Source organism: Fulmarus glacialis, unplaced genomic scaffold (assembly GCF_000690835.1).
Source record: "Fulmarus glacialis isolate BGI_N327 unplaced genomic scaffold, ASM69083v1 scaffold9440, whole genome shotgun sequence".
In the NCBI taxonomy this organism is placed as follows: Eukaryota; Metazoa; Chordata; class Aves; order Procellariiformes; family Procellariidae; genus Fulmarus; species Fulmarus glacialis.
Genome location: NW_009188316.1, coordinates 5672 through 19953, shown reverse-complemented (window position 1 = coordinate 19953; position 14282 = coordinate 5672). Strand labels below are relative to the sequence as shown.

Genomic DNA, 14282 nt, shown 5'->3' with positions numbered 1-14282 from the left:
CTACTGGGTAGAGAGAAGGGCAACGAAAATGGTGAAGGGCCTGGAGCACAAGTCTGATGAGGAGCAGCTGAGGGAACTGGGGCTGTTTAGTCTGGAGAAACCAGGACAGTAGGCACTATGAGTGAGGTTGCATCAGGTTGGGCTCCCACTGCTGCTCCAGCAAGCCGTGCAACTCAGGCACCCCTGCACGGCCCAATGCCACACTGCAAGACACAACACACACGCACGCACAAGGAGAATCTTAGGTTTGTGCTGTTAAAACATCACTCTGTCTGTAGGACAACCCTTATGTTATTCTGGATCCTCTGAAGATTGCAGAAAAATATATGTGTGCATTTAAGAATCTATAAGTATAAATATGTACCCAAATGTATTTGTTTATGTGTTTGTTACAACCACAGCATTGCTATGTGAGGCCCAGAGAAGACAGAGGCCAACAGTTGTGTAGGGTGGACACAGCCACCCTGACCCAGAAGAGATAAGCCTTGAGCCCTAGGGACGTGAGCCCCTCTGTGCTGCTTAGCTGGGTGGCTTGAGGTGCCTTCCAGGAGCGAGCTTTAACAGCCTAGATGTAGCCTGAGTTTTCCCACCTGGACAGCCCCCTTGCCTTGCCCAGCCACAATGAGCCATCAGGGACAACCCGGACAATCAGGCTTTCCGTGTGAGTGTTGGCTGGAAGCTCACATGAAAACATAGATGCAAGTCCACACCTCTCTTTTTTTTTTTTTTTAACTCCTGGTGCCTTGCTTGAGATCTTGGGAAGGGCATGTGTACTAGTGTCCGTGCTCTTCTGGTCACCTGCGTCCAGCAAATGGGTCCAAACTGGAACAGGCGAAGGGGAGAGGAACAAAGACGTTGTCTTATAAGAGGAGACAAAAAGGTTTCTGGCTCATCCCACCTAGAGAGTGAAAGCTAAGACATCGTATGATTGCTCTCTATAAACATCCTGAGCAGGGAGTGCAAAAGGTAAACACTGGAAACAAAGAACCATTTCATGGCAAGGTCTTGCTGCCAAACTGGAAACTGCCCAGACCTTGCGGTGAAGGGATCCAAGCTGGGATGAAGATGGGAGATCTTGGGCATTGCAGTTGTGAGGGTCTGAAAAGCTCTTGAAAGGGCAAAAAAAGGGGGGAAGCTTGGGAGAGCTTATTCTTCAGCTTGGCCTCGATACGCCCAAGAAAGGGGTTGTATAACAAAGTGTCTGTGAGAACCCAGGAGGTCCCTCCAGTCCTCCACCCCTGCCTCCGTAATGAAGATAATAGCACTTCATGCCTTGCAGGGGGATGAGAGACTAAGTACGTTGCAGAGGGAAGAGCACTGAGGTGCAACAGTGATTGGAGCATTATATATACCTGAGACAGTTGCATCTAGCTGTAATTTGCAGTATTAAAACCAAGCCTATTTAATTACTAGGCTACAGACTATTTTTTCCTGTTCCCACCTGCCGTGAGATATTGTAAGGAAAAAAAATAGCACATGTGCAAAGAGAGCCTTAATAAAAACTTGAGAGAAATATAAGTGGGTCTCATCTCCGTAGGTATCAAGGTAACTTTTCTTGGTACTAAGAAAAAATTTTCCAAGGCTGGCTGTTTGATTTATTGTCCAGATCCTAAACTGGAACATTTCTGTCTTAGTTTTGGCAGTAAGAACAAAAGTACTAAGCGTAAGATGTCCACATTGTTTTTCATTTTGCTGATGGATGTTTTGACAGCCGAGAGACTTGCTATGCTCTCTTTTTTTTTTTTCTATCACTTATTTTTACAGGACATTGTGGGGTGGGGAGAGAACTGAACTTCCATCAGCTGGTGGCATTGTGTCAGTCAGATTTTTTTTTTTTTTTGTTAAATCGCAAATAATGTCTTCTCAGCTTTCTAAAAGCTGTGATATTTTTGAAGTGTCACCGACTTAGTCCTTGTGGCATGCAAAATGTTGTGTGTATGTGTATTTTTAATTACTGACTTAAAATAAAGTTCGCCCCCGATTTAGGATGACCTCATTTCAATCTGAATCTGGTTGGACCCTCCCGGGTCAGATTTGACCCTGATTTGTCAGGTTAGTGAGGCTGAGTAAGCTAAATTTGCCAGTAATGAGACTTAAAAACCAAAAAGCCATGTCTTTTGGGTCAGTGCATCACTGATGGGGAAAGCTGCTGTCCCACAGTCCCTCTGGGTACTTTTACATGGCCAGCTAAGCATTTGCGCATCCGTCACATTCGAAGTAAACCACGAGACTCCTCTAAATGGCCACTTCTGCCCAAGATCTTGAGCTGGGCAGAGAGGAGGGGAAAGCTCATGTGCTGGGCCAAGAGTCTCCCTGGGTATCTCAAAATACAGAAGTAGGTGGAGGTGCACCCATAGGTGACCCAACTGTTACAGGATGGACACTATATAATCTAGTGCATCAGCTTCATCCCGATCCTTCAGGAGTTTCCAACAAGCACCAAAGTACTCAGTTTTCCCATCAAGGACCCATCTTTTTTCTCTCTACTTTTCTGTGCTAGAAATTGCAAGATTTTTTTAACCCATTTTGTGGTCAGATTTTAATGGCGTCACCGACACAGACCATGGCAGTCCTGGTATGTGTGGGATTTCTGAGTCATTCCCAGCCAATTATGCCAAGTGTTTTGACCCAGCTTTCCAAGACATGGCTACAGCTCTAGCTGTGGCAGAGTTATACACAGACATGATAGGATTCATCTATTCAAATGCAGATACCTCCAATGTAGACATCTGCGCTGAGCAAGTCCCTGTGGGCTCTCTTTGTAGTACCTGGAAAGAAACAGTCAGTCTAAGGTGGAATTCAACTCCTCCGCAGCAGACATCCGCATTGGGTCAAGAGAAAAAACTTCCTAAAGTGTTTATTTCTCCCCAGCAATGGCAACGGGAGCATTGTGTGACTACCTCAAACATAAGGAGGGATCCAAAATTAGGTGACATGAATCTACCTGTTTCCATGGTCTGTGGAGAATTTTAAATCGAACCTCAATGAAGAGAAGTGTTTTGGTGACTCTGGGTACCAGAGAAGCCAGTGGAGATAAGCTGTGTGTCCTGATACTGCAAGGATTTGGGAATCCATTGCTGGTAGGGCCTGTGGAAGCTAAAAGAAACTAGTTTTCTAACCAGTCAGGTTCGTATTCTTTTGAAGTATTTCCTGAAAGAAATTCAAGGAAGCATCTATCCTTTTATTTCTAGACACCATTCCCTATAAAGTTTAGATCCCAAAATGCTCTCCTGGGAATAGGCTGTAGGAAGAGATGGCTCCATCAGGCTGTGCTATGACCCAGAAGAAGCAAAAGGAGTACGGTCTCTTCAGAGAACTGCAGCTCATGCCTTTTAGCTCCTTTTTTACTCTGCTGAATTATTACCGCTATGCTAACAAAGCCCATTTTGACTGCCTGAACCGAGTATCTAAATTCTGCAATATGGGAGTGAACTCAGCCATGAGAGCTGTGAGTTGAAGAGCAGGTTATGGCTGATATCTGGGCAAGTCGCGGTATGAGAGGACCTAACTCAGATGCACAACACGTGCGTGCCAATTCTTGCGTGGGGAGGTTGCCAGAAGAATATCACCCCGGGCTTGACGTGCCCTAAATATTGTCTTGCAAAATTATTCGTCAGAGCAAGGGCTGTTTTGGGCAGCAGCCCGCATATGGCGGTGGCCATGCCCAAGAGTTGGTAGCCTTTAGATTTGAGCACAACCTTTCTTTGTCACTTATTGCGAAATATTACTGGGGTAGGGGAAGGCACAGTTCCCCTCCTCTTGCAGCTGTATTTGATGATTTAGGAGACTTGGTGATAGAATTAAAACCTAATAATGGGATCGTGTTGATGTATTGATTTACTCTACATCTGATGGTTGTACTGCTTTATTCTTCTCTGGGCTCAGTGGTATTACTAGTAGTTCATCTTTGTTGATATGTCTTTCCTTGAAGCTTTTTAAAAAAAATATATTAGTGAGTTTTGTAAAATATATATGTTATATGAAAAAGCAGAGGTGTAAAGGTGCTACATCACACTGACTTCAAAAACCAACACATATCCTGAATTATTATTTGCTTTTTTTGATTTTCTTTTCCCTGATATTTGGTTCTTGCAGCATTTTCTCACAGCAATATTTTTGCTTTCTCTGTTATGTCTCTATTACTCCTGCTAACATTTTTCCAACCACAGATGCAGCCCTAGATTCATTCTGAAAAAGGTGTTATATATTATTAGAAAAAAACCTTACGTTGTAAACTAGTGGGACAAGAAAAAACTGAATTAATTTTTGGAGGGTCTTTGGGCTAAAATCTGATAAAGCCAGGGATTTTTCTGGTTAGGACCAGTTTTCAGAACTGTATTAGGTGCCCAAGAAAGAAAATTGCTTTTTTTTTTTTCCCCAGCATTCTTTAATTTTTTTAGTGTTCCTGTTGGTGAACTAAGGACTCATCATCATTAGACACTTCTAGTCAGTTTTCACTTTATTGCCAGTGGAAAAACATAAAGAAGTAAGTGAGGAAGATAACGAGACAAACTTTAGGACATGTGTTTCCCAGAGGGATTTGTAAGTAACCTGTTATTTTGGCATCCAGACACATACATGGGTGATGGGCAACACAGTCTGTACCTACTGGGGACAGATGCCTCATTGTGACCGTACCAGAAAGACTTTTTTTTCCCCCAGAGTGGCATGAACAGCTCCTTACAGAGACAGGCATTGCCTTTAACAAGCTACTTCCCAACTGCTTTGAAGGCAATTTTATCCCTTGGTTTGATCCTGCAATCCCAAGCCCCATGCTAATTATTCTTAATTTAAATAACATGTTTATTTATTTATATTGCTGCTGTGCAGATGCTACAGCCCTGGTTTTATGATGCCAAGGTTTGGCAGCCTTGAAGACTCAGAAGGTCTCTGCACCCTTCTCCCAAGAGTCTTCCGGGAGGACATTATGTCCTGGCCTGGATCTGAGAGCTGAGACATCCCCAAATCTGCTCCAAAGTTCTGTTTGAGTTGTTTCCCCATGGACTGTTGTGCTGGCAGGGCACGGAGACCATGCACAGGTGGGGCAGGAGGGGTGGCTGAGATGTCGGTGGTCCCCAGGGTGCTGGGTATTGGGGCTGCACCGCAGAAACAACGTGCCTGCAGGCACCGTTGGACACGTCAGTCTGTTAGCGCGCTGGATTTGTTCTTGCTACAGGCTGTTGGCATTTTGATGTTTTTTGAAGATATAACAGAGAAGCGAGTCCTGAGAAGTGACAGCACTAAACTCTGATTAATGTCTCCAAGGAGCTAGTTAGTCAACCAGAACCATTTTCTTGAAGCTGCATCATTTTCCATATGTAGCTCAGATTTTTTTTGACAATGCTGTAGAAATGTGGTGCTTGGAAAGATTATGGTTTGTTACGAGGAATATTTCTCCTTCAGCTTTTAAGAAGAGAGCTCCCAAATCTCTATTTCAAGATCCCAGAGTACTAATTTCCATATTAATTAAGAGGTGACTGTCCCACACACTCCCACGCAACCCATGCCTGAGGGTTCAGGTCCTCAGCTAGGAGGTCTGCACACAGCCTTGAGATGGGAAGGAGTACGGCAAGTTAAAGCCTGGTGGAAACCATAGGTAATCCCCCCACAGCTTTGCTAGGACATTGCAGGACCATATTCACGACCTGTTATTGCTTCTCATTTAGGGAGAGTATCTTCTAGAGCTGTGGCTGCAGTTCATCTGGGTATGTTCACACCAGGCACATGCCATAAGCTCCTGCCCAAAGCTTTATTGTGTGAGTTAAATGACCGAGGCATTTCACAATCTAAAAATGTACGCTTGGTGTTCAGATTGTCTGTATTCAAACAGAAAAATCACAGGCTTAGAGCAGAGTCCTCGTGAGCTGTGCTAATTATTTACAAGTACATGGCTGTGTTGTCATGTACTGTCACCAAGTGTCTAGCATTTGGCCACCGTCTTCCTCCCTCTTTTCCTAATTGCTGTGTTAACAGACCACTGACCGTGTTCAAAGAGTCAGAGATGGGAAGCAAAGAGTGGCAGAGAGGCTGAAAAAGTGGATCCAAATAACGCAGGTTTTTATACAGCCTTTCTCATCACCTGGAAAGAGTTAATTTTCATCTTTTGCACAGGCTGGAGCAAGTATTGCAAGTTTCCAGCTATCTACTAGCACTGCGCACACACACATTGAAGCCTATAAAGATTTTTGCTTTTTTTAATTGCTAGAGCAGCTATTTGGCAAGTCGTGCAGCAGCAGACGAGTCCTGCTGCTGCTGTCCAAGGTCCATGTGCTTGGCGGGGGGAGCCGGAAAATGTACAGTGCGTGTAGGCTGCTCTGAGCGTATCTGAAATAGCCTGGGATGTGGCTGCCTTGGAGGGGAGGCAGGTTCAGGGCTTAGACTCGGCACTTTGATGGGGGAAACGTAGCAGGGTTAGCATGTAAATCCTGGGGGCTGAGCTGGGTATAATGGTATGAATATATCCTGACTCTGTCAGTAACCATGCCTCCAGGATGGCAGTTCTTGCCACCCGCCCACCCAAGAGATGCTTTCCTCCAGCAGTCAAAGGGCATGGGGCTCAACCAAGCTTACGAATGTCCCCCTCCATCAGGTTGGATGTCAGACCATCTGTTTGTGCGGGCTGCAGAGGGAGCTCCTCTTCCACCTAGACTGGGATACCGTGCCATGCTGCACCTCCACCTTCTCCACATCCCCTGCCCAGGGACCTTATTCATGTCCATCACCAGCGAACCCTACCCTGGTCAAATTGCCACCACCTATGAGCTGTTCCTTACACCCTGGGGTCAGCTGCTTTCATGAGACCTCTTGGGTCCACATCTCCACCATAGAGCCACAAGACCCTTCCTGGGGTTATTTTTCCACAGGAGATGCTGCCTTTCCCCCCCTTTTTTTTAAAGCGATACCCTTGTCACGGGGAAGCAGATGTCTCAAATAGGAAACATGTGAAAACAACCCAGATGGGAGTTTTTGTGTGTTGTAAATGGGTGCCCCCCTGGATGACCAAGGGGCCAAGTGCAAGGTTCACCAGGTTGTATTGATGCAACCAAAGAGAGCTGAAGAAAACTGTCTGTTTGCAAGATATATTCAGCTCTTCACAGAATAAGGCATTTGTACAACATCATCTTTCAACTCCCACTTTCTTCTTGATTTCTTCTGAAATTGTATGTTCTATGTGAAAGATCTTGTAGTCATTAAAAGAAAGTGGAACTGTCTGAGTAGAGCAGAGTCTGCTTCCTTCCCTGCGTGCCAGTGCTGAGAAGGGCTGGAAATAGCCACCTCTTGCCTTAATTACGTGCCACAAGATGACTTTATAGCAGTGCCTTGCCCATTCATTTGGTGTTATTGGGGTTTTGCTTAAGCTCTATCTCGGAGTGATGTACAAGATGGAGAAAAGGAATAGAGTCAGGCAACTGAAGATCTTGCATGGTGAATACGAAAAGTGTCCAGATTAAAATGGCAATAAAACAAACAAAGGAAAACCATTTCTTGCATAAAAACACAGGTGGAAAGTGTCACGTGGCTGACTTTCAGTTTTATTAGACATGCAACTTAAATGCTACTAGAAGGTTCAAAATAGAAGGAGCTTTTTCACATGGCAGGTAGGAGATCCGAAGATTGTCTTGCCAAAAAATATGCATGATAAATATTTACATGAGTTTGAGGTTTTTAGACAAATCATCCAATTCACAGAATACTGAAGTTGGAAGGGAAAGCTGGAGGTCTCTGGACCAATGTCATGCTCAAAGCAAAGACAGCTTCAGAGCTAGATCAGGTTGCTCGAGGCCTGATCCAGCTGAAGTTTGAATATCTCCAAAGAAGATTCCCCCACCTCTCTGGGTGAATCTACTTCCATCTTTACTCTAATCCCCCTCAAGGCAGTGGCTGGCCACCATTAGCCCTCCCCTTCGCTTTCTGCTTGCCATGCTCAGCAGTGCCCTGGGCACCAGGTCCTGCTCTGCCGGGTGCCCCAGCCTGGGCTGTTACACGGGGTTATCAGGTCCCAGATGCAAGATTTGGCATTTGTCTGTGGAAAAGCAGGGGGTTACACTGAGGCTTGCACAGAAATTCCCTGTCTAAGCAGGGAATTTCCTGAACTAGAAATGGTTGGATGCTTTGAAAGCAGTGGAGGGTGGGAAAGCATGTGATCCAGACTGTCCTTGTTCTAATATTCTTCCCAAGGCATCTCCTTATGTCTGCTGTCAGAGAAGGACTCATGGGCTGGATAGACTTCTTATTTCAAAAAGAACAATATGGTAGAGGTCTACAAAACCATAACTGGCCTGGAGAGAGTGAATAGGGATGATCGCTCATTCTCCTTCCTAACGCAAGGATTAGCCAGAGCCCAATGAGCTCAGCAGATGGCAGGTTCGAAATGAGTGAAAGGAGATAGTTCTTCACCTGAAAAGTAATTAAATTGTGGAACTCATTGCCTCAGGATGGCAAAGTAGGAAAAACATAAATAGGTTAGAAGAAAAGCACCCGTTGGAGGTTACTACAAGAGTTTGGCTGGCTCAGCAAGTTGCTGAACCTTTAGTTGCTGGGACAAGGAAGGATGCGCTAGACGTACCACAACAGATTTGCTGGTTTTTAGTCTATCTCTGTAAGAATCTGCCACTGGTCTCTGCTCGAGGTAGGATCCTGGGCTAGATCATCTTCCAGTTGGACGTGGTGCAGCTGTCTTAATATTACATTGTCATCGGGAGACGGTAGAGATGGCAGGACCCGAGTGGAGATGAAGAACACGGTGGGTTTGCTGAGCTGTCTGTTAAAATCACCGATGCTCGTCCCTCTCAGCCAAACCCATCCATAAAGTGCTGACTTCAGAGAGCGGGGAGGTTTCACGCTCTTTGGGAAGAGACACGCAGGCTCTTACCGCCTTGGGCTTTTCGTTACATCTCTAGCTAATCTCGCTTGGCTTTGCTCAACATCGTTATCAAAAACTTCTAAACCCCATCTGGGGTGGCCATAGGGGTTTGTCAAAACTGTCTTTTCTCCCCAGAACGCTTCTGCCTGTGTTTCTGTACGTATTTCCCCTGCACGTGGAGTGGAATAAAAAGCTGATTTGAGACCTACTCGTTTTATGCCTGAATTACTTCGATTTTCTCTGCCTGAGGCTCCTCATTCTTTTCCACTCCGTTGCTGCTAGTCTGCTGGGACTCTCTCATTGCCCAAGGAAGTTTCTCTTGTCCTCCTAAATTGATACTTTTCTCCATGAGCTCAGATTTTTGCCTAAACATGGACTCTTACAGGGCTAATTTATCTTAAATCTTATGTAGTTTGGTTAGGCACACTCCTGCATGCTAAAATCAGTTTCAAAATGGCTCAGATTTATTTTAAGACTTTTTTTTTTTTTTGCAGATGCCAAATGCATTGATTCCTGTCTGATTAAAAAAAAAAAAAAACCCACAGAGTATTTTCAGCATGATTTAGCGGCTCATCTACAAGGATTTTGACTGGCTTAACTAAATGGTTGGTGCCCACTCGTGCGTGGAAAAGGCCTTGGTGTCTTCAGATGCACATTATTTAAGTTAAATACCATAAACACAATTTAATCTTGGACAGTTAAAAAGCAAGAGTTTTGTCTCACAACTTGAGACAATAACTACTGGAAAAATCATGCAAGCTATCTCTTTTTTTTTTTTGAGCAAAATTTTTTGTTTCAGTGAAGTTATTATGTTTAAACCTTTTCGGATGCAAACTTTTGGAATTGTTTCTGGCAACAAGGCTTTTCTTTTAACACAACTTAAATGTGTTAAAATGAAAATATAAGAAAAAAAAAAAAGATGAGCAGATAAGCCTAGAGTGAAACAAAACATTCAATTCCAAGTCAAAGAAAACATTGATTTTTAAGACAAAGGACCCATTTTGCTTGATTCTTTGCTTAGAAAAAGTTTGGGTTTTGGATCATCCAGAATCATATTCTTTCCCCTACTCTTTTTCTTCTGGAAGAACCATCAAACCAGAAAAAAACAGTATTCATATGACTTCATTTAAAAGGCTCGAACACTGTTTCATAGCTGTTCTGCAGAACACTTTTAAGCAGCGCTAGAAATACCATCAGAATAGGGATGTTAAGTGGAATTAAACAAGATTATGAATTCTGAAGGCAGTTTAAGAACCTGTAATAGAGAAAGTAAGTAAATCCATGCCACTATGACCTTAGGCATGTAAATATACCGCAGCAGAACAAACCAGACCCTGTTGTTGTGTGCTGAATATGAAATGGGCTGTCTCGGGGCTTTCACATCCTGACGAGGCAGTCTGAATTAGCCGCTGGGTAGTTTTAATCCAGACAGCTCTGTCAAAAGGGCACTGTTAGCTCCACGGCAGGGAAGGAGCTGGGGGAGCCCAGGGAGGAAATTGGACCCTGCAGCAACTTCATGTCCCCGTGGCAGGCCAGAGCCAGCGACCAGCTGCTGCTAAAATGTTGTGACAGAGGAGACAATGGCCCAAAGTGTTTTCTGGAAGGAAAGGGGTTGGTTTTGATAAGCAGGTCCTGAGATGGGCAATCGGACCTTGCCCTAAAGATGTGGTGCGTGGGGACCTGTTGTATGGGCTTGGAAGCAGAGGCATCATGAGAAGTTGCAACCAAGCTGGGGAAGGGTGATGAGTAGCAAGTGCACCAAGGTGAACATACGCCATCAAGGGAAAAGTAGAGAGGTTGTGGCAAGGTTTAGCACCAGTTCATGCAGCAGCAGTGTGAAACCAAGAGTGTGAGGGTGCGCTCGTGCCTTCTCCTACCTCGTTGTGTCAGTGGGGTCTCTGGTTTGCAGGATACAAGACCACAGGGCATCTCAGGGACACCACTCAGGTTTCCCTGGGCAATAGCATCCATCTTTGGCAGAATGGTGGAGGACAGGTCCTTACTGCTGGCACGCACCCTAGGCAGTTCAGCAAGGCTGGATTTTGTGTTGGTCCTGGACAGGAATATATGACTGTAGAGATGCACAGCAGCCTCTGAGCAGTAGGGGTTAGGAACTGAATGTGGCTGCAAGGCCAGGCTGCAAGACGTGCAATGCTCTGCCTCCAGCAAACAGCATGGTCCTGTCACAGGGGGCTCAGGCAGCCTTGCACAAACCTACCACCAGCATACAAGCCATGGGAGATAGATGGAAAGCTGTTAACCATCTTAGCAGAACCACTTGCTGCTCTACAAACACCTCCTGGGTAGGGTAACAGGTGAAAAGGGCTCCAGCTAAACCTTTGTGTTCCCTCTTGACTAGGTCCTCCTTCAAATCTCTTTACTGTCTGATCTTTAAGCGTTTCCCACTGGAGACCCATACGACAGCTACAACAAGCTCCCCTGCGCCTATGTGCAATTCTGGCTCCAGCTGTGAGGACATGAGCTTGGAGAACAACTGGACATGTTGCTATTCCGGTGCCCAACCTCCCTCAGTCCCCTGGGACATTCCCAGTGGACTTGAGCCAGTTTTCCTGCTGTAAATCTCCAGTCTAAACTGGAGACCTTGTTGGGCATCTCTAGAAAAAACAAGTGTAAAAAGAAACAGGATAGAAATGTCTATTAAGAAGAGGGAAAGTGAGAGCACAAAAAATTTCACAGGAAAAACCTTGATTACTAAGCCAAACCATGCCAGCAGCCAGCCAAGGCATCCAACAGCCAATTTAGCTATGTATGGAAGCATCGTACTGAATGATGACGAGAGGAAATGGCCTCAAGTTGCACCAAGGGAGGTTTAGACTGGACATTAGGAAAAATGTCTTCACTGAAAGAGTGGTCAGGCCTTGGAACAGGCTGCCCAGGGAAGTGGTGGAGTCACCATCCCTGGAAGTATTTAAAAGACGTGTAGATGAGGTGCTTGGGGACATGGTTTAGTGGGCATGGTGGTGTTGGGTTAACGGTTGGACTTGATGATCTTAGAGGTCTTTTCCAACCTTAATGATTCTATGATTCTATGTTGCAAGAGATGGGACTACCACCGCTCATACACTCTTGCTTGATAAACAAAATCTGTAGTGGAGAGAGGGCTAGAAACCCCTTTCCCGAGCCTCTGAACAGTCTGGCTTTGACAAGAAAACCCAGACAGGAGACGTGCAAACAACTGACCCCACGGAGCAGACATCATCTACTAATGGGCAAGGGTTTGTGGGGCTGCAAAGCAAGGTTGATGCAACAAGGTTGGTCAAGAGCAAAGAGGACTGCAGGAAGACAAGTCCCACCAGCACATAAAAATAAAGAGACTCTTTAAAGTCGAAGTGACCAAAAAATCTACACCAAAATAAGGAAACCAGACTTTTTTTTTTTTTTTAAAAAAAGAAAGGATACATCACTTAGTGTATTTTTTCGAGCTTGCTGGACATCATACTGAAGCACTGTAAAGCTGATAGAAATTCTATACTTTTTTCTGCTGTCAACCAAAGCGTGCTTTTATGGAGTCAATTAGCCACAAATTATGAACACACATCACTTGTCTGAGAATGAATTACAGTACAACCCAATAAACATAACTGTCTTTGCTCACTGGTCATTGCCCTGATGAGGAGGCCATTGGTCTTTCCTATGCAACCGTAAAGGAGACTTTGTGTTCTTTTGTGTTTCGTTCTGCAGGCGTGCCTCTTTCAAGAGATGCAGTGCTACAGTGTGAGGGGTCATTGGTGTTACTGCTCTGACATGCAAACCTGGACATGAGCTCAGTGTGTAAAATGCAATTACATCGGTGGAAAGAGTTCGTATGAGCTGGGCTGACATGAGTGCTTGGATCTACAACGGAGCCTATAGCTGCTGTCATATTCGATAGAGAAGTGCAGCCAACGTCATGTTTACACAGTATATTGTGTGCCCTCCTCAGACCTTAGAGCCCTTTTCAAAGGTGGACAGCCACAGTCTTACCAAGTTTTTAGGTTTCTTTTTTTTTGTGTTTGGTTGGAAGGGTTGCTTTTCCTTTTTTTTTTTTTTTTTAACAGATGGGGAAACTGAGGCACAGAAAGGTGGTGTGACTTGCCCACAATCGGTGGTAGACCTTGAACCCCCTGGTCTTGCTCATGGCTGCTCAGCTCCCACCTGGGACATGGTGAGAAGGAAGGGCTGCCCACTTGTTCCCGAGGTGAGGAGAACCACAGCTCCTCCCGGAGCGAGGGGAAGGAGTGTCACTCTCAGCAGCAATCTCTGGCAGGGGAACGACGGCACGCATGGTTTCTGCCAACCCCGAGAGGCAAGAGAAGCAAGGAACCTGAAATGGAGAGGCAGGAGTTCGTTGGTCAGGCACTGAGCGAGAGGACGCGGCTCTACAGGATGCATTCGTGCCTCTCTGTGGCTTTCAGGGCCTCGTGCATGCTGGCGGCGGAGAGCCTCCTGTTGATGTTCCTGTACCTGCACCTCAGGAGGTTCCAGAAAGTAGTCCTCAAGTCTCGGTTAAAGAAAGCGTAAATCAAGGGGTTGATGAGGGAGTTGGTGTATCCCAGCCAGAGCAGAGTCCTCTCCAGCCGCAGGGGCATGCAGCTGCAGTGGATGCCGCAGATGAAAGGCCGAGCTGTTGACATCAGGAAGAATGGAAGCCAGCAAAATGTGAACGCCCCCACGATAATGCCGAGGGTCCTGGCTGCTTTCTGCTCCCGTTTGAAGATGGAAATATTCTTTCGGTCTTGCCAGAGCAGTTTGGAGAGCGTGGCGCATTCCTCCACCGCTTTGGTACGCTTGGAGCTGTGATGGCTCCGGCTGGAGGCCTCTAGGCAGTAGACGCCCTCCTCTTCGTAGTGCTTGGGGAAGTTCATGAAGCGGTGCTTCTCGGCGCTGACCTTGGCAGCTTTGTAGATCCGGCTGTACATGACGAGCATGACCGCCATGGGGATGTAGAAGGCAACCCCCGTGGAGTAGACTGTGTACCCAAAGTCCTGGCTGATGAGACAGACTCTTTCCACGGTGACGTTCTTGGCCCAGCCAAAAAGAGGAGGAAGGGTGATGGAGGCAGACAGGAGCCAAACGATGAAGACCATCTTGGCCATCAGCTTCCCATTTTGTCTCACGGGGTACGTCAGTGGCCGAGTGATTCCCAGATACCTGGAAAAGAGAAGAGTTGCAAAGGGTGAGGAGGGTTGCAAGGTGTGAACACTGTTGGGTGGTTCTCATTCCTAAGCAGCTGTTCATGCTCAGCCACAGGAGAATTTTGGCCCTGGGTGGGGACAAGAAATGAATTCCCCAGCTGCAGTATCTTCTGTGAAATGCATTTCACCCCCCTTCAGCTCTCTTGACTAAACACTTTGTTTTGACTGTTCCCCACTGCTTTCTTGCAACAACCCCATGCATGACACGAGATGTCATTTAACTG

At 45.8% G+C, this 14282-nt stretch overlaps 1 protein-coding gene across 1 annotated transcript; it reads right to left on the bottom strand.

Moving 5' to 3' along the window:
- Positions 1-13221: 13221 nt before the first annotated feature.
- On the bottom strand, positions 13222-14065 carry LOC104077076 (5-hydroxytryptamine receptor 7-like; the record flags this gene model as incomplete). Its single annotated transcript, XM_009578186.1, has 1 exon — positions 13222-14065. A coding segment is annotated over one exon (823 nt), but the record flags the coding sequence as incomplete, so codon positions are not given.
- Positions 14066-14282: the final 217 nt, after the last annotated feature.